General features: G+C 37.1%; 1 protein-coding gene across 3 annotated transcripts in view; it reads left to right on the forward strand.

The window, feature by feature from the left end:
• The window catches only part of RECK (reversion inducing cysteine rich protein with kazal motifs), a 63279-nt gene that overhangs the window by 18356 nt on the left and 29711 nt on the right, over positions 1–15212 (forward strand). The window contains exons 5-7 of one of the 3 annotated variants that reach the window (XM_085220057.1): positions 6004–6089; positions 12040–12087; positions 13099–13140. The exons of 1 other annotated variant lie outside the window; for it this stretch is intronic. In XM_085220057.1, coding sequence (XP_085076183.1) covers positions 6004–6089; positions 12040–12087; positions 13099–13140 — 176 coding nt within the window. The remainder of the gene's footprint in view (positions 1–6003; positions 6090–12039; positions 12088–13098; positions 13141–15212) is intronic. One more of the 3 variants, XM_085220058.1, reaches the window with a different exon arrangement.

A 15212-nucleotide genomic window follows, 5' to 3' on the forward strand; every position in this document is an offset into this window, starting at 1 on the left:
GCATATGGGCTGCTGCGTTGAGGAAAGATACTGCTGCCCTGGTAGAGAACATAATTGTATAGGTAGGTCACGTAGGCCATCACATACCAAAAAGTCATGCCACTGAAGAATATCAAAACAACCAGTAGGTGGATTGAGCTGCTGGGATTGGCGAGTGGGCGAGATAGATATGGACTGGCAATGTAAGGGTGAAGTATTTCTGTCAGTGGGCCTACGATACTTCAGGTTATCAAGGAAGAGATGCAACCTATAGATGGGCTTGAGATCAAGGGATGCTATTGCACAGATTATCTATGAATGTGAAACATATGCTGTAGTTAACCAAACCAAGTGGATAAAACCTCTTGTGTGGGGGACAATGGTTGAGATATAAACATGGAGAGGCTTGGAATGTGGATTATATCACACTCCCACAAACTCACCATGGGAAATGCTGGGTGCTTACAATGGTGGAAGCAACCATCACGTGACTGGAAACATATCTCATGCTTCATGCTACTGCATGAAATACTGTCCTGGGTCTTGAGAGGTGTGTCTTGTGGCGACACGGTACCCCAGAAACAAGTGAGTCAGACAAGATTGATTTCCAAGACAATCTTGTAACCACCTGGACCAAAGAGAGCTGCACTGAGTGTATATATCACATCATGCACCAGCCTCTGGAAAAATTGAATGCTACAATAGAGTGTTAAAGACTACATTGAGAGCAATGCTGGCACATTCAAATGTTGGGACACATTTAGCAAAAGTTACCTGCTTAGTCAACAGTTGGGGATCTGCCAGTTGAGCTGATCCAGCCCAATCAAACCTCCAACCTACTGGAGAAGGAGATAAAGTCCCAGTGGTGCACATAAAGAACATGCTGGGCAAGACAGTCAGGTTTATTCTTGCCTTGGGCAAAGGCAATCCTATTTATATCGTAATCATGGGACTGCTTTTGCTCAAGGACCTGGGTGCTCTTAGGGGGTAATGCAGAAGGATAGGGATATCTGTTGTGTACCTCAAGGTGATTTGATTTTGGGTCAGAACAGCTAATAATATAAATTGTATGACACTAAATGGCTGTGTATTACTGTATGTCATCATTATTATGGTTATTATATGCTTGGTTAACAGTAGCACAGTGAGAACTATCCCGATTAAAGAAGAATGACATCAAATGGAACCAGAACTAACTTCTGCATGCAGTAAACCCAAAACTATGAATCATCCCTCCTTCACTATCGGACTGTTCTGACAGATGGAACTTGAAGTTATGAATGGAATGAGTACCAAGAGCCATTGTACATGAATGGCCCATAGACTGGAATAATATGTGTGTATATATATCGAAAAGTAAGATAGGTGATGGTAATTAGTTAGGATGTGTACAAACTGTGAGCATGGTGGAAGTGGTATGGTATAAGGAGTGGACGTTGTCTTAGTTTCAGCTGGGATGCATTTTTTCTTCAGAGTTTCTGGTATTATGCTTACATTTTAGTTCTAGGAGAAGAACAATGTCAATAACACACTGATGTTTATAGTTTGTGCAAAGCAGGAGCTGGCGGATAGAGAATTAGGATAGCTGTCTTAAGCTAGCCAGAGGGATATTCTATACCATATGACATCATGCAAAAGGAATTTTGAAGAGGGTGGGATTTCATTTTACTTTCTTCCACTGCTTGGGGGGCTAACTGGGCATTGGTCAGGGGGTGGTGAGCAGTATCTTGTGCCTCACTTCTTATATGCATTCAAATGTATATGAGTACTGTATGTATAGTAATAACTATTTTACTTTTCTCTATCTTAGTAAACAGTTTTATCTCAACCCAAGAGTTCTGTGGGTTTCTTTTTGTTTGTTTGTTTTTTTAATTCTCTCCCCCATCCCACTGGGAAGGAGAGAAGGGAGCAACCGTGTGGTGCTCAGCCACCTGCCAGATTAAACCACAACCATGTTCTATTAACTTTCTTTTATGGCTCATCCTCAAAAAAACAAACTATGTTGTGTTTTATTGTCCTTGCCAATACAGTATTATTAGCTTCAACAAAGTACTAAATATTAAGAAGCAGAAGTTTAAGAAAATAAGTTTAAGAAAAATGTTTTCTGAAGGTGAATACTAATTAGTCTTTTAATGGAGGATTTCTTTTTAAAAACTGTGAGTCTGTTGATGTTTGTTTGTGAAAAATAATAGGCCTACAGTATGTGAATTACTTTACATTTCAATAGGAAATTAAAATTTCTTTCTTATTCTGCATGCATTATACTATTGAAGAAACTACTTGCAAATGGGAGGGCAATAGGGGTGGGCAGCAACCTATAATTCTAGATGATAACTGTGCTTTGATTTTAAGCTTTCTCATTTTCTGTAAGCAGGCTTTAGAAGACTTCTCCAGAGACAGCAAAATGCTGACTTGGTCTTTACTGTTCCACATGAAAACTATGATGAGCCTAGTTGTTTTTCAGTTTCTCCTTTTTCCATCTTCCTTTTTATTCTTTCTGCTTGTTTCCTGAAAACCACCGTGATCCAGTTTCTCTTAAATTTTCAGAGCACACACAATTGCTTTCATCATAAAATACATACATCAGAGATCATATTCTAAGTTTTCACATTTGTGCAACATTCTATCTTTGTTTCTGACTTGAATACTCTTGTGGATGCTATAATAGAACATTTTTAATAAGGAAGAAAAATGTGTGTCTTTTTATTCATCTCAGTAATGTAGTAATGTAGTGTGGCACTTGGAAACTTCTTTGAAAGGAGATCTTTGACAAGAGCAAGTGTTGTACAGCATGTAGTTGAATGCATTTTGACACATTGACTAAATGCAGTCCTGTGAATAGTGAAAAATATGCAGCCTTGCTTTCCATTTTCATAAAGGAATTTGAAAATAGGTTTCAAGATTGCAAAAAAAGAAAAAATTATCAGTTTGCTTGCAACTCCATTTTCAGTCAACGTAAATACATTACCCGCCAGTTTTCAAATGGAATGTACAGAGTTGCAGTCGGATATTCAGCTGAAAAATTTGATGTCTTTTTACTATACTTTAATAAGAATTCTCTTAGCAGAGAAAAGTATCCCTTGCTTCCCAATCATGCCTTATTCATGTAATTGCTTTTCGGCAATGCACACATTTATGAACAATTATTGTCAAGGATGAAGCGCAAAAAGAGTAAAATTTCTTCAAGAAACTCTAACAAGCACCTTGAGAATGCCCTAAGAATTACAGCTCCTTCCATCAAACTGGCCTGATGCTTTGGTTTTGCAAAAACAGGGTCAACTATCTCACCAGTTCTATGGTTTTGCTGCTTTTTAAAAGAAGTTTTAATGAAGATATTAATAATTAAAATGTTACTTATATTTAAATTGTATTATATATCTTATGAGGGCTACTCTAAAAGTAATGCCTCCTATTTTATTATTTTGGCCCATAATGTTCACCAGAGGCGTGTGTCCATGATATGGCACTAGAGGCTGAGCCTTCCTGCCGGTATTCAATCACATCCTGTTGCCGTGTGACAGCAGTGGAGAGTCAGTCTGACAAAATGACATCTGACATGAAAGTGTGTCTGATGCATAGTGTGGAACAGAATTCCTCCATGCGGAAAAAAAATGGCATCCGTTGACTTTCATCAGTGTTTACTGAACATTTTTGGAGATCAGAGAGTGGATGTTGCACAATGAGGCGGTTTGCGGTGCATTTCAGCAGTGGCATCAATAACAGTGGGTCAGCTCCATTGGTACAGACTTTTATGGGCGTGGCATACAGGCTCTTGGAAAAAAAAATGCACAGCTGATGGTGGTGACTGTGTTGAAAAACAGTGTTTAGTAGTTGAGGATATGCTCTATCAAGCAGAATTATTGTGCTCGTTTTAGCTGTTGTAGTTTCCATGAAAATAAATAGGAGACATTACTTTTGGAATGACCTACATACAGACGGCCCAAGGCAATTGCTTTTCACTGAATGTAGCCTAGGCAAGCCAGAATGTTGGACACCCATAAGAAATATGATCTTCAGTCAATTAATTGTGCACTGAAGGTGCATTTTTGTTAAAAAGGTGCAATTTTGTTAAGAAGCTTGCATTTCAGTTATCTTAATTACGGAATTAATGTTTAAATGTTAAAGTTCCTATTTTAAAATTGCAGTGCAGTATGTTATGAACATGTGCCGTAGTTTCTTTTTCACAAGCTTGTTTGATAGGCTGAAATACCATGAGTAGAGGGCCACTTCCCAAGAATACTGTAACCATGGCTGAAGCTTACCAGCATTACTAATTTGGCATGCAAGTTTGCTTCATTCTTTTAGCAGAGTTCATTGAAACGTATTTCTAAAAAACACAGGCTCTGTCTTGCACAAGATAGGGATGTTTGTGGGGTCTATTTTGTTTCTGTCTTTCTTTTTGTTTTGTTTCTCAGCTATGATTATTCACTGGTTGGTTTGTTCAGTGGTGACATTGCCACTAAAGCTGTACAGATTAATTTATCATACTTCTTGTCCAGCATGTAGGTGGTTACTACAAGTTTTTTTCTGGAAAACATGTCTTTATATTGCACAGGATATTTAATATTTTTAGATTTAATTTTTTTTTTTTTACCTTAAAAGAACCTTCGAGTATAAATCCTCCTGAATTATTGTTTTGATCAAAAGGAATTTGTATGTAATAGCTCCACATAAAAAAGAGCTGAAACAACTAACTGCTATGTTATCATAGAATCATTAAGGTTGGAAAAGACCACTAAGATCATTTAGTCCAGTCTAGTTATTTATATGCCTAAAATAGAATGTAGAGAGTATTTGTTTTGGCAATTAACAGATGTGTTGTTAAATGTATTTGCATGACTTAAGTACAGACATGCAGTTACTTTTGGAATTACTTTAAAACAACGCATCAAAAAAAACTCAGAATTTCTGAGCATTGTTTCCAAACTGTTGATGTATACACAACAGTAATCTCCTCAACACTTTCAGAATGATTCTCAGTCTCTGAAAAATCAAATCTTTACCCCACTTGTGGGAGTGTAAGCTGACCTGATTTTGCTGTTATTCGTGGCCTTTGCTTCTGCTTTCAGCTGAGCTGAATTGGAAAGTTGAGCTAAAACACTGAGCAGAGGTAAAGAGATAAAGAGATCACTCTTCAAAATGATGATCAATTCACTGGTCTACTGTGCATCAACAAGGGCTGGCACGTATAGATGATGTAGTACCTCTTCAAGCTGACTGCATTCAAGCTGTTCTCCACCTTCGCTTCCTGTTCCTTTCCACTCAAATACACAATTCTGCTACCGTGCTTATGCCAAGTGTTAATGTTTTAATTTGCATGGAAAAAAAAAAAATTAATTTTCTGGAAAATGTTAATTTAGCTAAAGATTTTGATTTTTCTTTATAAATTTACTTATTGGAGAATTCTCTTTACTGTGTAACTTCATGAAAAGTTAGAAAATGAGAGTAGCAAATTAAATAGAAAAAGAACAGAATGGAACAGATGGAAAATGTTGAAGGCAGTTGTGGATATTAAAGTGCATTATTAAGGTACAGAAACTACAGACAAAGCTTGAAGAAAAAGTAAGAATGATATTCTGTGTTAAGAAGTGGAGAATTATAAAAAAAGTATAGTGCTGTTGAAGCCAATAAGAGGATGTATCAGAACATGCAGTTTTGCTGCTTTTCTAACATTTTTTTTCTTTCGGTTTCTGTTGGCTTATACGTCATATTAGATAAGAACATACTGATATTTCCAGTAAATACATTAAATGGTTTGGATAAAACACCTGTAAAGTCAATGTGTAGAACTTACCTAATTGACAAATTCTAAATTTATTAAGTACATGGATTTGCTTTTCTTTTCTTGCTGAAAGTTGGTTTGGAATCACTTAATACATTCTAATTAAAATATAATCTATGGGTAGACTTCTTGAGCAAGAAAGGACTGTCATACTTGGAAAGTAACCTACTTATGGTGAGGGAAGGAAAAATAGCACAGGTTCTCTTGCTACTGTAATATGTACTGTAATTTTATTTTTAAAGGAGTTCTGAAGAAGTCTGATGGTTGGGTTGGTTTAGGTTGCTGTGAGCTAGCTATTGCTGTGGAATGTCGGCAAGCATGTAAACAGGTAAGACTTTCTTACTGTTTTTTTGTCCATTATTAATGTGAAATGACTCAGTGTTGAATTCACTCGTGTTACTGTTTGTGATTTACAGGCTTCATGTATTTTTAATATGAAAGTTAAACTATCACACACATTTCTTACAAATGAGAATATATGCTAGGATGATAAAACATCACCAACCAAATTTTAAGAATTAAAACAGGTAATTTACATTCTTAGAGTTTTCAACAAAAAAAAAAAAGTAACATTTAAATTCTGATGAGATGAAAACCTACTTAAAAAAAAAGAAAGAAACTGCATTTTTTTTCTTTCTTTTTGTTGTGGGTGGTGGTGGTTTTGTGAAGTTTTTTTGTGCGTGTGTTTTCAACCATTCTGGAGGACTAAGCTTCTGGGTGCTTGCCAAGACTTCATGATCCTGAAGTTTGAAGACCTTTCTTGTTAGCATTTCCACAGAGAGAATTTGCTGTTCTCATGAGCATTGTGTTGCATGTACATGTGTAAGAAAGTATGCAGCTACACTCCAGGAGAGGTTTCTAGTTTACAAGACCTGTTATTTGTTGTCTAACATACTTGGTACTCATGGCCCTCTCTTAGCATTGGGGAGGTGGTGGAAGGCAATCATTTGATTTTGACTCAATTCATTGTAATCAGATGAATTAAAAAGTGTTTAGATCCATGATGTAAACAATGTTTTTTCTCATACTGAGACCTGATATTTATAAATTTGAAGGCTTTATTATTTTTTACATATAATCTAGAAATTATTAAAGGAAGGAATTAGGTAACAATTAACATCTTTCCTTTTGGTAGTGTAGGTGGTAACAAATTAATGTTTAACATCTACCAACATGTTTTGACCTGAGCATGATCATTAAGATCGCCAACACTTAGGAAAAGTACCATTAATAGTTAATCGTAATAGTTTTGTGCCAGAATTGCATTGAGATTCAGTAAGAAGCTGAATTTCAGTGTATGTCTACTGTCTTGATCCTCTGCATAAAAATGTTTACTGCTATGACATGCTAGCCTGCAGCTGTTAGGCAGTTACTTTTTGTTTTTATGGCATTTTTACTTTTTTTAGTGGCAAATTAAGACAGGGAAATAGTTCTAGACAGCAGTTCTAGTAGTGACAAATTGCTAAATGGTGGTTTCACCAAATTGTTTTAAGGAATTATCACTTCTCATAGCTTTTTACTCAGTTACCTGAGTTAAAAGAATAAAATTCAGTCATGTAATTAAATCCTGGTTATCATTATTTAAAAAAAAAAAAAGAAGAAGAAGAAGAAGAATCATCAAACAAATATGTTTTATTTAGTTCTGTAAGGCTCAGGAAGTCATACAGCCAAGAGCGGAACCGACCCCAGGTATCCTCCTGGTAGCATACAGCTCCCCATGGATAGTCATTTCCAAACAAAACTGTCTCAGCCTTGCTCTATGAGAGCTCTCAATCACGACTTACAGGCAGGCAGTACCCTTAAGTAATGTCATGTAATACCCAATTAGCTGTCATGGAAACCCACCCGACCAGGGAATTGGAGGGCCTCCCTGAAAATACTCCAGTATATGCTGGAGAACTCACTTTTCTTCTGGTCCTCCAGAGAGTCTTGAGAGCCTGTCCTATTTAGATTGCCAAATTGTCACTGAAATTTGGGAATAAAACTCATCAACCCAAATGACAGAGTAGAAGTCTGACATCACCTTATTGCAGTGCTGGATGCATGGGGGATCACTCTGTCCCAGCATGCACACCCATGATCAAAAGCACACAGGTTTTATATATGTTATTATGTGAATATTCATATAATTTCTGCAAAGTGCCTGCCTATTCCTAAGATTGCTATACATATTAAAATCGAGTACTATGCATGCACTGTGTTAATTTGGGGTTTTAGTAAGAGGTCTCTGGTGATCATATCCAGGTAAAAGGTTGTGTATCCAGGTAAAAGGTTCCAGAAGCCAGGTGCCATATGTAGTCAGAGACCTATTTACAAATAGAAATTGGTGTTGACTAGGTTTTCGGTTGGTGTTTCGACCTTGCTATGGTGCCTGTTATCAGCCCTAGCAGGGTACAGTTTACCTCCTACTCAAAGCTGGTGGAATGTTGAGTCCCTGCTTTCTAGGCTCCAGAAGTCCTTTTTATCTAGAAAAAAAACTTTCACAAGAAAATAGTTCTGGTGAGACATTTGAATAATTGCCAAAAGCCCTGAATTTATTGACAGGTATCAATTCCCCCCTTTGTTAACTACTAACTAATTCCATATTCTTTTTTCAATATATGTTTTGATACATCTTCTACAGAGTCTTTTACTGCTTGTAACTACTAATAAACCAATGAGTTCTTCTAGAAGTGAGACTAACCACCCTTTCAGAGATCATTCTCCTAGCAAGACTGGACCTAATACCAACCACTGGGGAGCACCACTGGCGACAGGCCTGCAATTAGACTCTGCATCATTGATCACAACCCTCTGAGCTCTGCCACTCAGGCAGTTCTCAGACTACCTTACGGTCAATTAATCTGTCTCACACGTTCGAAGCTTAACTACGAGAATGATATGGGAGACAATGTCAGAAGCCTTGCTGAAGTTAAAGTATACAGCATCTTCTGCTTTCCTCCCATCTACCCAACTGGTCATGACATCATAAAAGGTTGCCGGGTTGGTCGTGCCTGGTTTCCCCTTGGTGAATCCATGTACTACTGCTGATAACCTTCTTCTCTGCCACTTGCTTGGAGATGATGTGCAAAATAAGTTGTTCCATCACCTTCCCATGGATGGAGGTGAAACTGACTGGCCTGTAGTTTCTCAGGTCTTCTTTCTTGCTCTTTTCGAGGACTGGAGTGACATTGGCTGTTCTCTAGTCTTCAGGCACCTCTCCCCTTCTTCATGACCTTTGAAGGATGATAGCAATTCAGCAGTCCCTTCTGCCAGTTCCCTCAGCATTCATGGGCCTGTCCCACTGTCCTATGGATTTGTGTGTGTTGAGTTTGCATGGATGATTTCTGACCAGCATCTCCACAACCACTGGGGAGTCTTCCTTGCCCCAGACTCTCTTACCTCCACGGTCTGGGATTCCCGGGGTCAGTCTTAGCAGTAAAGACTGAAGCAAAGAAGATGCTCTATAACTACATTTTCTCTGTGTCTTCTGTTAGAAGGGCATCTGCCTTATTCAGCAGTCATCCTTCTTGCTGGCCTGGCTTATTCCCTAGGTGCTTGCAGTGGTGTGAGCATTGCCATTGTGGAACCCACCTCCTGAGTCCTACAGTTTAACATTCTCCTCATTATATTAGACTCTTCTAGACATCTTCTAGGTAGATGCCATTCCTTTCTAACAGGTCATAGTCTTCATAGAAGGTCCCATTTTCATAAAAATTAAAACCTTCACACTGGCACCAGCCATGTAGCTAGGAATTCATATGCATTTTATGTCTTCTTCTAGTTTTTCTCTTTCCTCCAACTGGCAAAATTGAAGAGAAGAAAACTTAGATAGCAGTGTTCTTCACTTGCACTCGCAGGGCTTTATAGAAAAAGACCTACATTTCATCCAGTCCAACCATCCACATATTACCAATAGTTCTCACTAGAGCATGTCCTTCAACACAACGTCTAAATGTTTCTTGAACACCTCCAGAGTCAGTGACTCCACCACCTCCCTGGGCAGCCCATTCCAGTGCCTGACCACTCTTTCAGAAAATCCAGCTTGAATCTCTCCAGCGCAACTAGAGGCCATTCCCTGTTGTACTATCACCAGTTACAAGAGAGAAGAGGCTGAGCCACAGCTCACCACAACCTCCCTTCAGGTATTTATAGAGAGTGATAAGGTCTCCCCTGAGCCTCTTCTTCTCCAGACTGAACAATCCCAGCTCCCTCAGCCGCTCTTCATCAGACTTGTGCTCCAGAGCCCTCACCAGCTTCATTGCCAGTCTCTGGATGCACTCCTGGGTCTTAGTGTCTTTCTTGCAGTAAGGGGCACACAATTGAACACAGTACTCAAGGTGCCGCCTCACCAGTGCTGAGTACAGAGGAATGATCACTTCCCGCTCCTGCTGGCAACACTATTTCTGGTACAAGCCAAGTTTTCTTTGATTCTGCCCCTGTTTTGGATTCCATTGTCATTTGTGCCACATGAAAGAGCAGTAGTGGATAGCAGTCTGTTCTGTTGACAAGCTGTGGCACTCTCTTGGCAGTGTCCCAGATCTTGGCTCTAGGAAGCAGTAGATGGACTCTAGGCTCCCTGTCAGGCCAGCAGAAAGAAGCCTCAGTGTCTTTTAACAGGGAGTTATCCACTGCAAGCATGAGGTGCTTCCTTATTAATATTGGAATTATTTTTCCTCACCTCTTCTTTGATACAGCATATGAGATGGGCCTCTGTAACCATGAGGCAGAGAGCAGGGGAAGCAGAGAGGAAGATCTTGCTATGATCCTAGTAAAAAAACCTTGTTTGATCTGCCTTAAACTGTACCTGCATCATTGCAAACTTGTGTCCCAAAATTCTCCAACACCAGAACAGTAAACGTGTCTGAGAGTGGTGCTGTGCCTATTTTTCTATGTTTTAAAGCCATATGTAATGAAGATATAATTGTTAATAACTACAAGATTCAGCAGCCATCTTACCACTACAGAGGCTCTAGTGTGAGTGCTGGGTTGTTGCATCATGTAACTTGGCAAATTGAGATAACAAGTTTAGTTTTTCCTTGCAAACTGGAGGTATGTGATTGCTGCTGATGTGCTCTATTTTGTTGTTTTATAGCAGTAATGTGTTTACTACATCTGCAGAGATTCCAGAGCTCTCTTTACTTTGGTTACAATAAATATAATTTCTTGATTTTTTTTTTTCTATTTTTTGCAATCTCTGAATGAAAGTTTTCACAGTAGCACAGACTGGAAGGCAGCATGTGAGGTGGCCATTGTATGTGAAGTTTCATGGCACAGTGAGGAAAAGAGAAACAGTAGACAAATGTAGTTCAGAAAGTATTTTTGTTCTTCTGAAAATAATATGTGTCTGTACCCAAATGCATATCTTAGCAAAGTTTTCAAATTTATCTTAATGTTTAATTGTTTTCCACATCTTTCATTTATGGTTGTGGGCTGTGAAACTTAATTTAATCTTATGATTGCTGTGTCATTTCTCTTTGTTCTCAGTATCAAATGCTGTGTTGCTTGGTTGAAGACTGCTGTCTATGTATCTTGGCTATGTCTTGTACTGACTGGTTGATATGATTCACATGATTTTCATTTAAACTAAAATAGACATGACTTGGCAAAACATAAAGGATAATGGTGAATAACTGGATGTTAATATTGATTCTTAACACTTGAGGGGGTTTTGCAGGCATTTTGAAGGTGATACTATAGGTCAGATCTTACCTTGGTTATTTTAAATTGCTGGAGGGAGAAATATTTAATGTAAGTAATGACCATAATATTTAATATCTGACATGAAAAAGGAGCAAGAGTTAATCTAAAAACAAAACAAAAAAAAAAAGATCTGCACTTCAAAAGGGAGTTTTCTGCAAATGGCTTTTACAATAGTAATTGTAGAACTTCATATTCTAGAGGGAGAAGAAAGGAATAAAACAGATTAACATCTTTGAACATACAAAATGAAGAAAATTGATGAACAGGCTCTTCCATTTCCTTGGTTTTTCCAGTGTTCTGCTCTGTCTGGAAGATCTCTGATGAAAACTAAGTTGCTTTGTCTGTGCTTCCAGTATATACCGGCTTGATGCAGAAATAAGTTTTGGGGTTGTAATCAAATGTAATGTAGACAAAGCTGTAGCTTCTACTTGTTTTTTCTTAAAGCTTTAAATGGATTCTTCAGGTTCCTAAAAAAGAACATTAAAATAGATCTTGTATCCATGGTTATCTTAGGTAACATAAAGTTAGAATCATTTTTATTTTGCAACATGTTTTTATTGTATTCTACTTCAAATTGGGGCATTTTCTGTTTTCAGGCTTCTTCAAAGAATGATATTTTAAAAGTCTGTAGAAAGGAATATGAGGTACGTATGTATTTGTATGCATATATATTTATTAAGTCATTTGTTATATAAATAATGAGGGAAAGTCCAATCATCTTATAGTAGCATGTCTGGAAACTTCCATCCAACTGTATTAGCTGTCTGCAATTACTGTCAAAGTACAATTGCTTTCTGTAAAAAAGGGGCTTCCTTTTTTTTAAAAAAAAAAAAAAAAGACTTGCATATATCTTAATTTGAATGAAAAAGATACAGCTTTCAAAATGGAGATACAGATTGTAAAACTGTTTCATAAGAGTTCTAATAAAAGTAGGCATTTATTGTGAGCATTCATTGTCAGCAACATTTTGACTTCTAGAATGGCATATGTAGCTTAAAAACAACTAAAAAATTAAGGAAATAAATACAGGAAAGAATAAGCCTTTATGTAGCCTATTCTCATTCAAAATGAATAATTTTTGCTAACATCAGTGAAAGTGTGAATGCCAGCATTTACTTATACTGTTCTATTTTTAAAATTAATCATTAGAATGTTTTCAGAAATGTGCAAATGAAGATTTGTGTTCTTTTTGTAGGATTTTGTAGAAATGTTAGTTTGCTAGGACTTCTTCCCTTTCAATGTTTCTTAATTTAAAAAACAGAATTCTTCTTCTCCCACCCTTTCATCCCTTTTCATCCTGCCTGCTGTCCTGAATTACACAGTCCTGTGTAAGTTCTGCCCATATTGAATGGTATCACACAATTCTTTTTGATTTGGGAAGAAATACAGCAGGTTTCTTGTTTTCCAGAAAACATTAAATTCCTTGTTTGTTTGATTTTCCTTTGGTCTTTCTATATAATCAATCTACAGAGTATTTTCCTAGATTCCTCTCCATTGAAGTTACTATAGTTTATTGTCTTTTAAATTATTTTTCATTTTAAGTAGTTCTGTCTTTTCTGATGCTATAATATGCTATACTGTCAACATCTGTAAGCTTCTCCTCTATTATGCTAGTCTGTGTCCTTCTTTTTTTCTGCATTTCTGCATTGCTGTAGGAGGTTGGCCAATATGTGTTGAAGGAGAACGGGAGAGGAAAGGTAAGAGAATAAAGAACACCTACAAAATAGTGATAGTCATCTTACTTACTTTTCTTAGTCTCTTTCTCCAGTTTTTGTCTGGAATTTTAGAAAATGGGATGTTGCTGTTATTGCATAGAAAACCTTAACTCTTTCTATCTGTGCAATACTTTAAAAGACTAGGAGAGACAGCAAAATAACAGAAGGAGAAATCAAGTCTTCTGGTTGATGAAGAAGAAAAGAACTTTTTTAATGAGCACTAGGATTGGTAGAAACAGATATTAGTTAGGGATAGAAATGAAATTATCTGATAACGGTAGATCCTTACTTATTACATTTTTTGGTATGAAAATAGATGATCCTGTGTATCTAGACTTTATGGATAGTCATGAAAAGTAGTATTTGCTATGCTTTCAAGAGATTTATTGCATGCATAAAATTCAAGGCAGTTTTGTCTAAGGTGTGAGATTTGAAAAGCTGCTTTTGGAGGGAACCTGCCTTCCCTTTTTCCCTCCTTTCTGCTTATTTATTTTTAAATAGTTTCCATGGTGAATGTTACATGCTCATTGTGTAGTCTTCTGAGTAGCTTCCATGTCTTTGGCTAGTACCATACTTTGTATTCAGTTGAGTTATTGGGGAAAAACTGAACAACTGGGAGGTGAGTGGGTAATTAAAACACTAGATGACAAGATCAGAAACAGACTCTGAATCACATAAATGCAGTGTTTTATGTATCGTGTTTGCCTTTTTGTTTAAGAAGCCGTGACTCACTAAAAGTAAGGATCCAATTTGAGCAACAGTTTATTGAGAACTAGATATGGAGGTGTTGAATATGATAAAGACATAACATGTAGATAAGAACTAGCTGAATTGAGAATATAAAAGTTTATCTTGTTGTAAACACTCTCCTAGCTTATCAACTGATGCATCTCATATACTCACACAAGGAGTTCGGAGAATTTGCACAAGGTTCTTACACTAGTAAACCAAACATTGCCTAGTACTTTACAGCAGTATTTTGAGAGTAGGAAAGCAACTTCATTAGCTTACCTTCAGCTTCCCACTAAGTTAGTGAGCACAAAGAGTGAGAGCAGTCTTCAAGAGTAAGGCATACGGATCAGAGCAGTGAAAGCAGGAGAAAAAAAAATCTCCTAATGGAAGTTGTTAGAAAGTTAGAAGTTGCTAAGCAGAATCTAAAGTTGTGCAACAAGTGAATCACTTTAGCTCTGACATGCCAACTTTTCATAAGATTAACTGAAAATGCTTTTATTAGATTGCAGTTACTGTTAGTAAGGTTTGTGACTCTTGTGATTCAGAGATTGTACACTTTCTAGAAATGATTTGTGGCATAATAAGCTGTTCATTCTTGATTGGTGCATTGAAGGTTTTAAAGCATAGCCTATGAAGCATGGTCTATTTGCAAGAAGCACTGCATGCAGAAATTTTATTTTTAAAAAAATGCACAGTATCCTTGAAAAGTTTTGAATGTTACTTGAGTATGCATTATTTGGCTTCTTTTGAAAGATGTTATTGTGGAATTCCTTTTTCCCATCTTCTGCTTCTTAGCCACTCATTTTTGTCCTCTTTTCTCTCTAGCTCTGTGCACCTCTTATCTTTTATCTTTCACTACTACCAGCTTTCTACTATCTTGTTCATCTTTATCTAAAAAGAAGGTAGGTGATAATCAAGGAAAGAAGGAAGTGGGCTATATGGACTGTGTGTAGGGTTTTCTAATTTTTCCTATTTTTTCCTATTTGTGTGAAAATTCATTTTTTGAAAAGGCTACATGAAATGCATGCTTGAAAAAGTAGGAAAGCAATATATAATGTTTGAAGTAAGTTGTGAAGAGTTTATTACCATATTTAAGATGCTAAGGACATAGAAAAGATTACGAAATGGTTTTAATGAACTCCTAAAGAATGCAGCTGTGCGTGGCCTCTGAAAGCACAGCATCACTTAAGAATTTGCAGCAGACTTGACCTCTGTATACCACACACTGTAGCTAATAATAATGTGATCTTCGGGTGCTTCTTGTTACTGTTCTTTACAGTTCAAAGAAAGTTGATGCAAGACCCAGTATTCTTGCCAAAACT

Source organism: Meleagris gallopavo, chromosome 3, assembly GCF_905368555.1.
Source record: "Meleagris gallopavo chromosome 3, MGAL_WU_HG_1.1, whole genome shotgun sequence".
Taxonomy (NCBI): domain Eukaryota; kingdom Metazoa; phylum Chordata; class Aves; order Galliformes; family Phasianidae; genus Meleagris; species Meleagris gallopavo.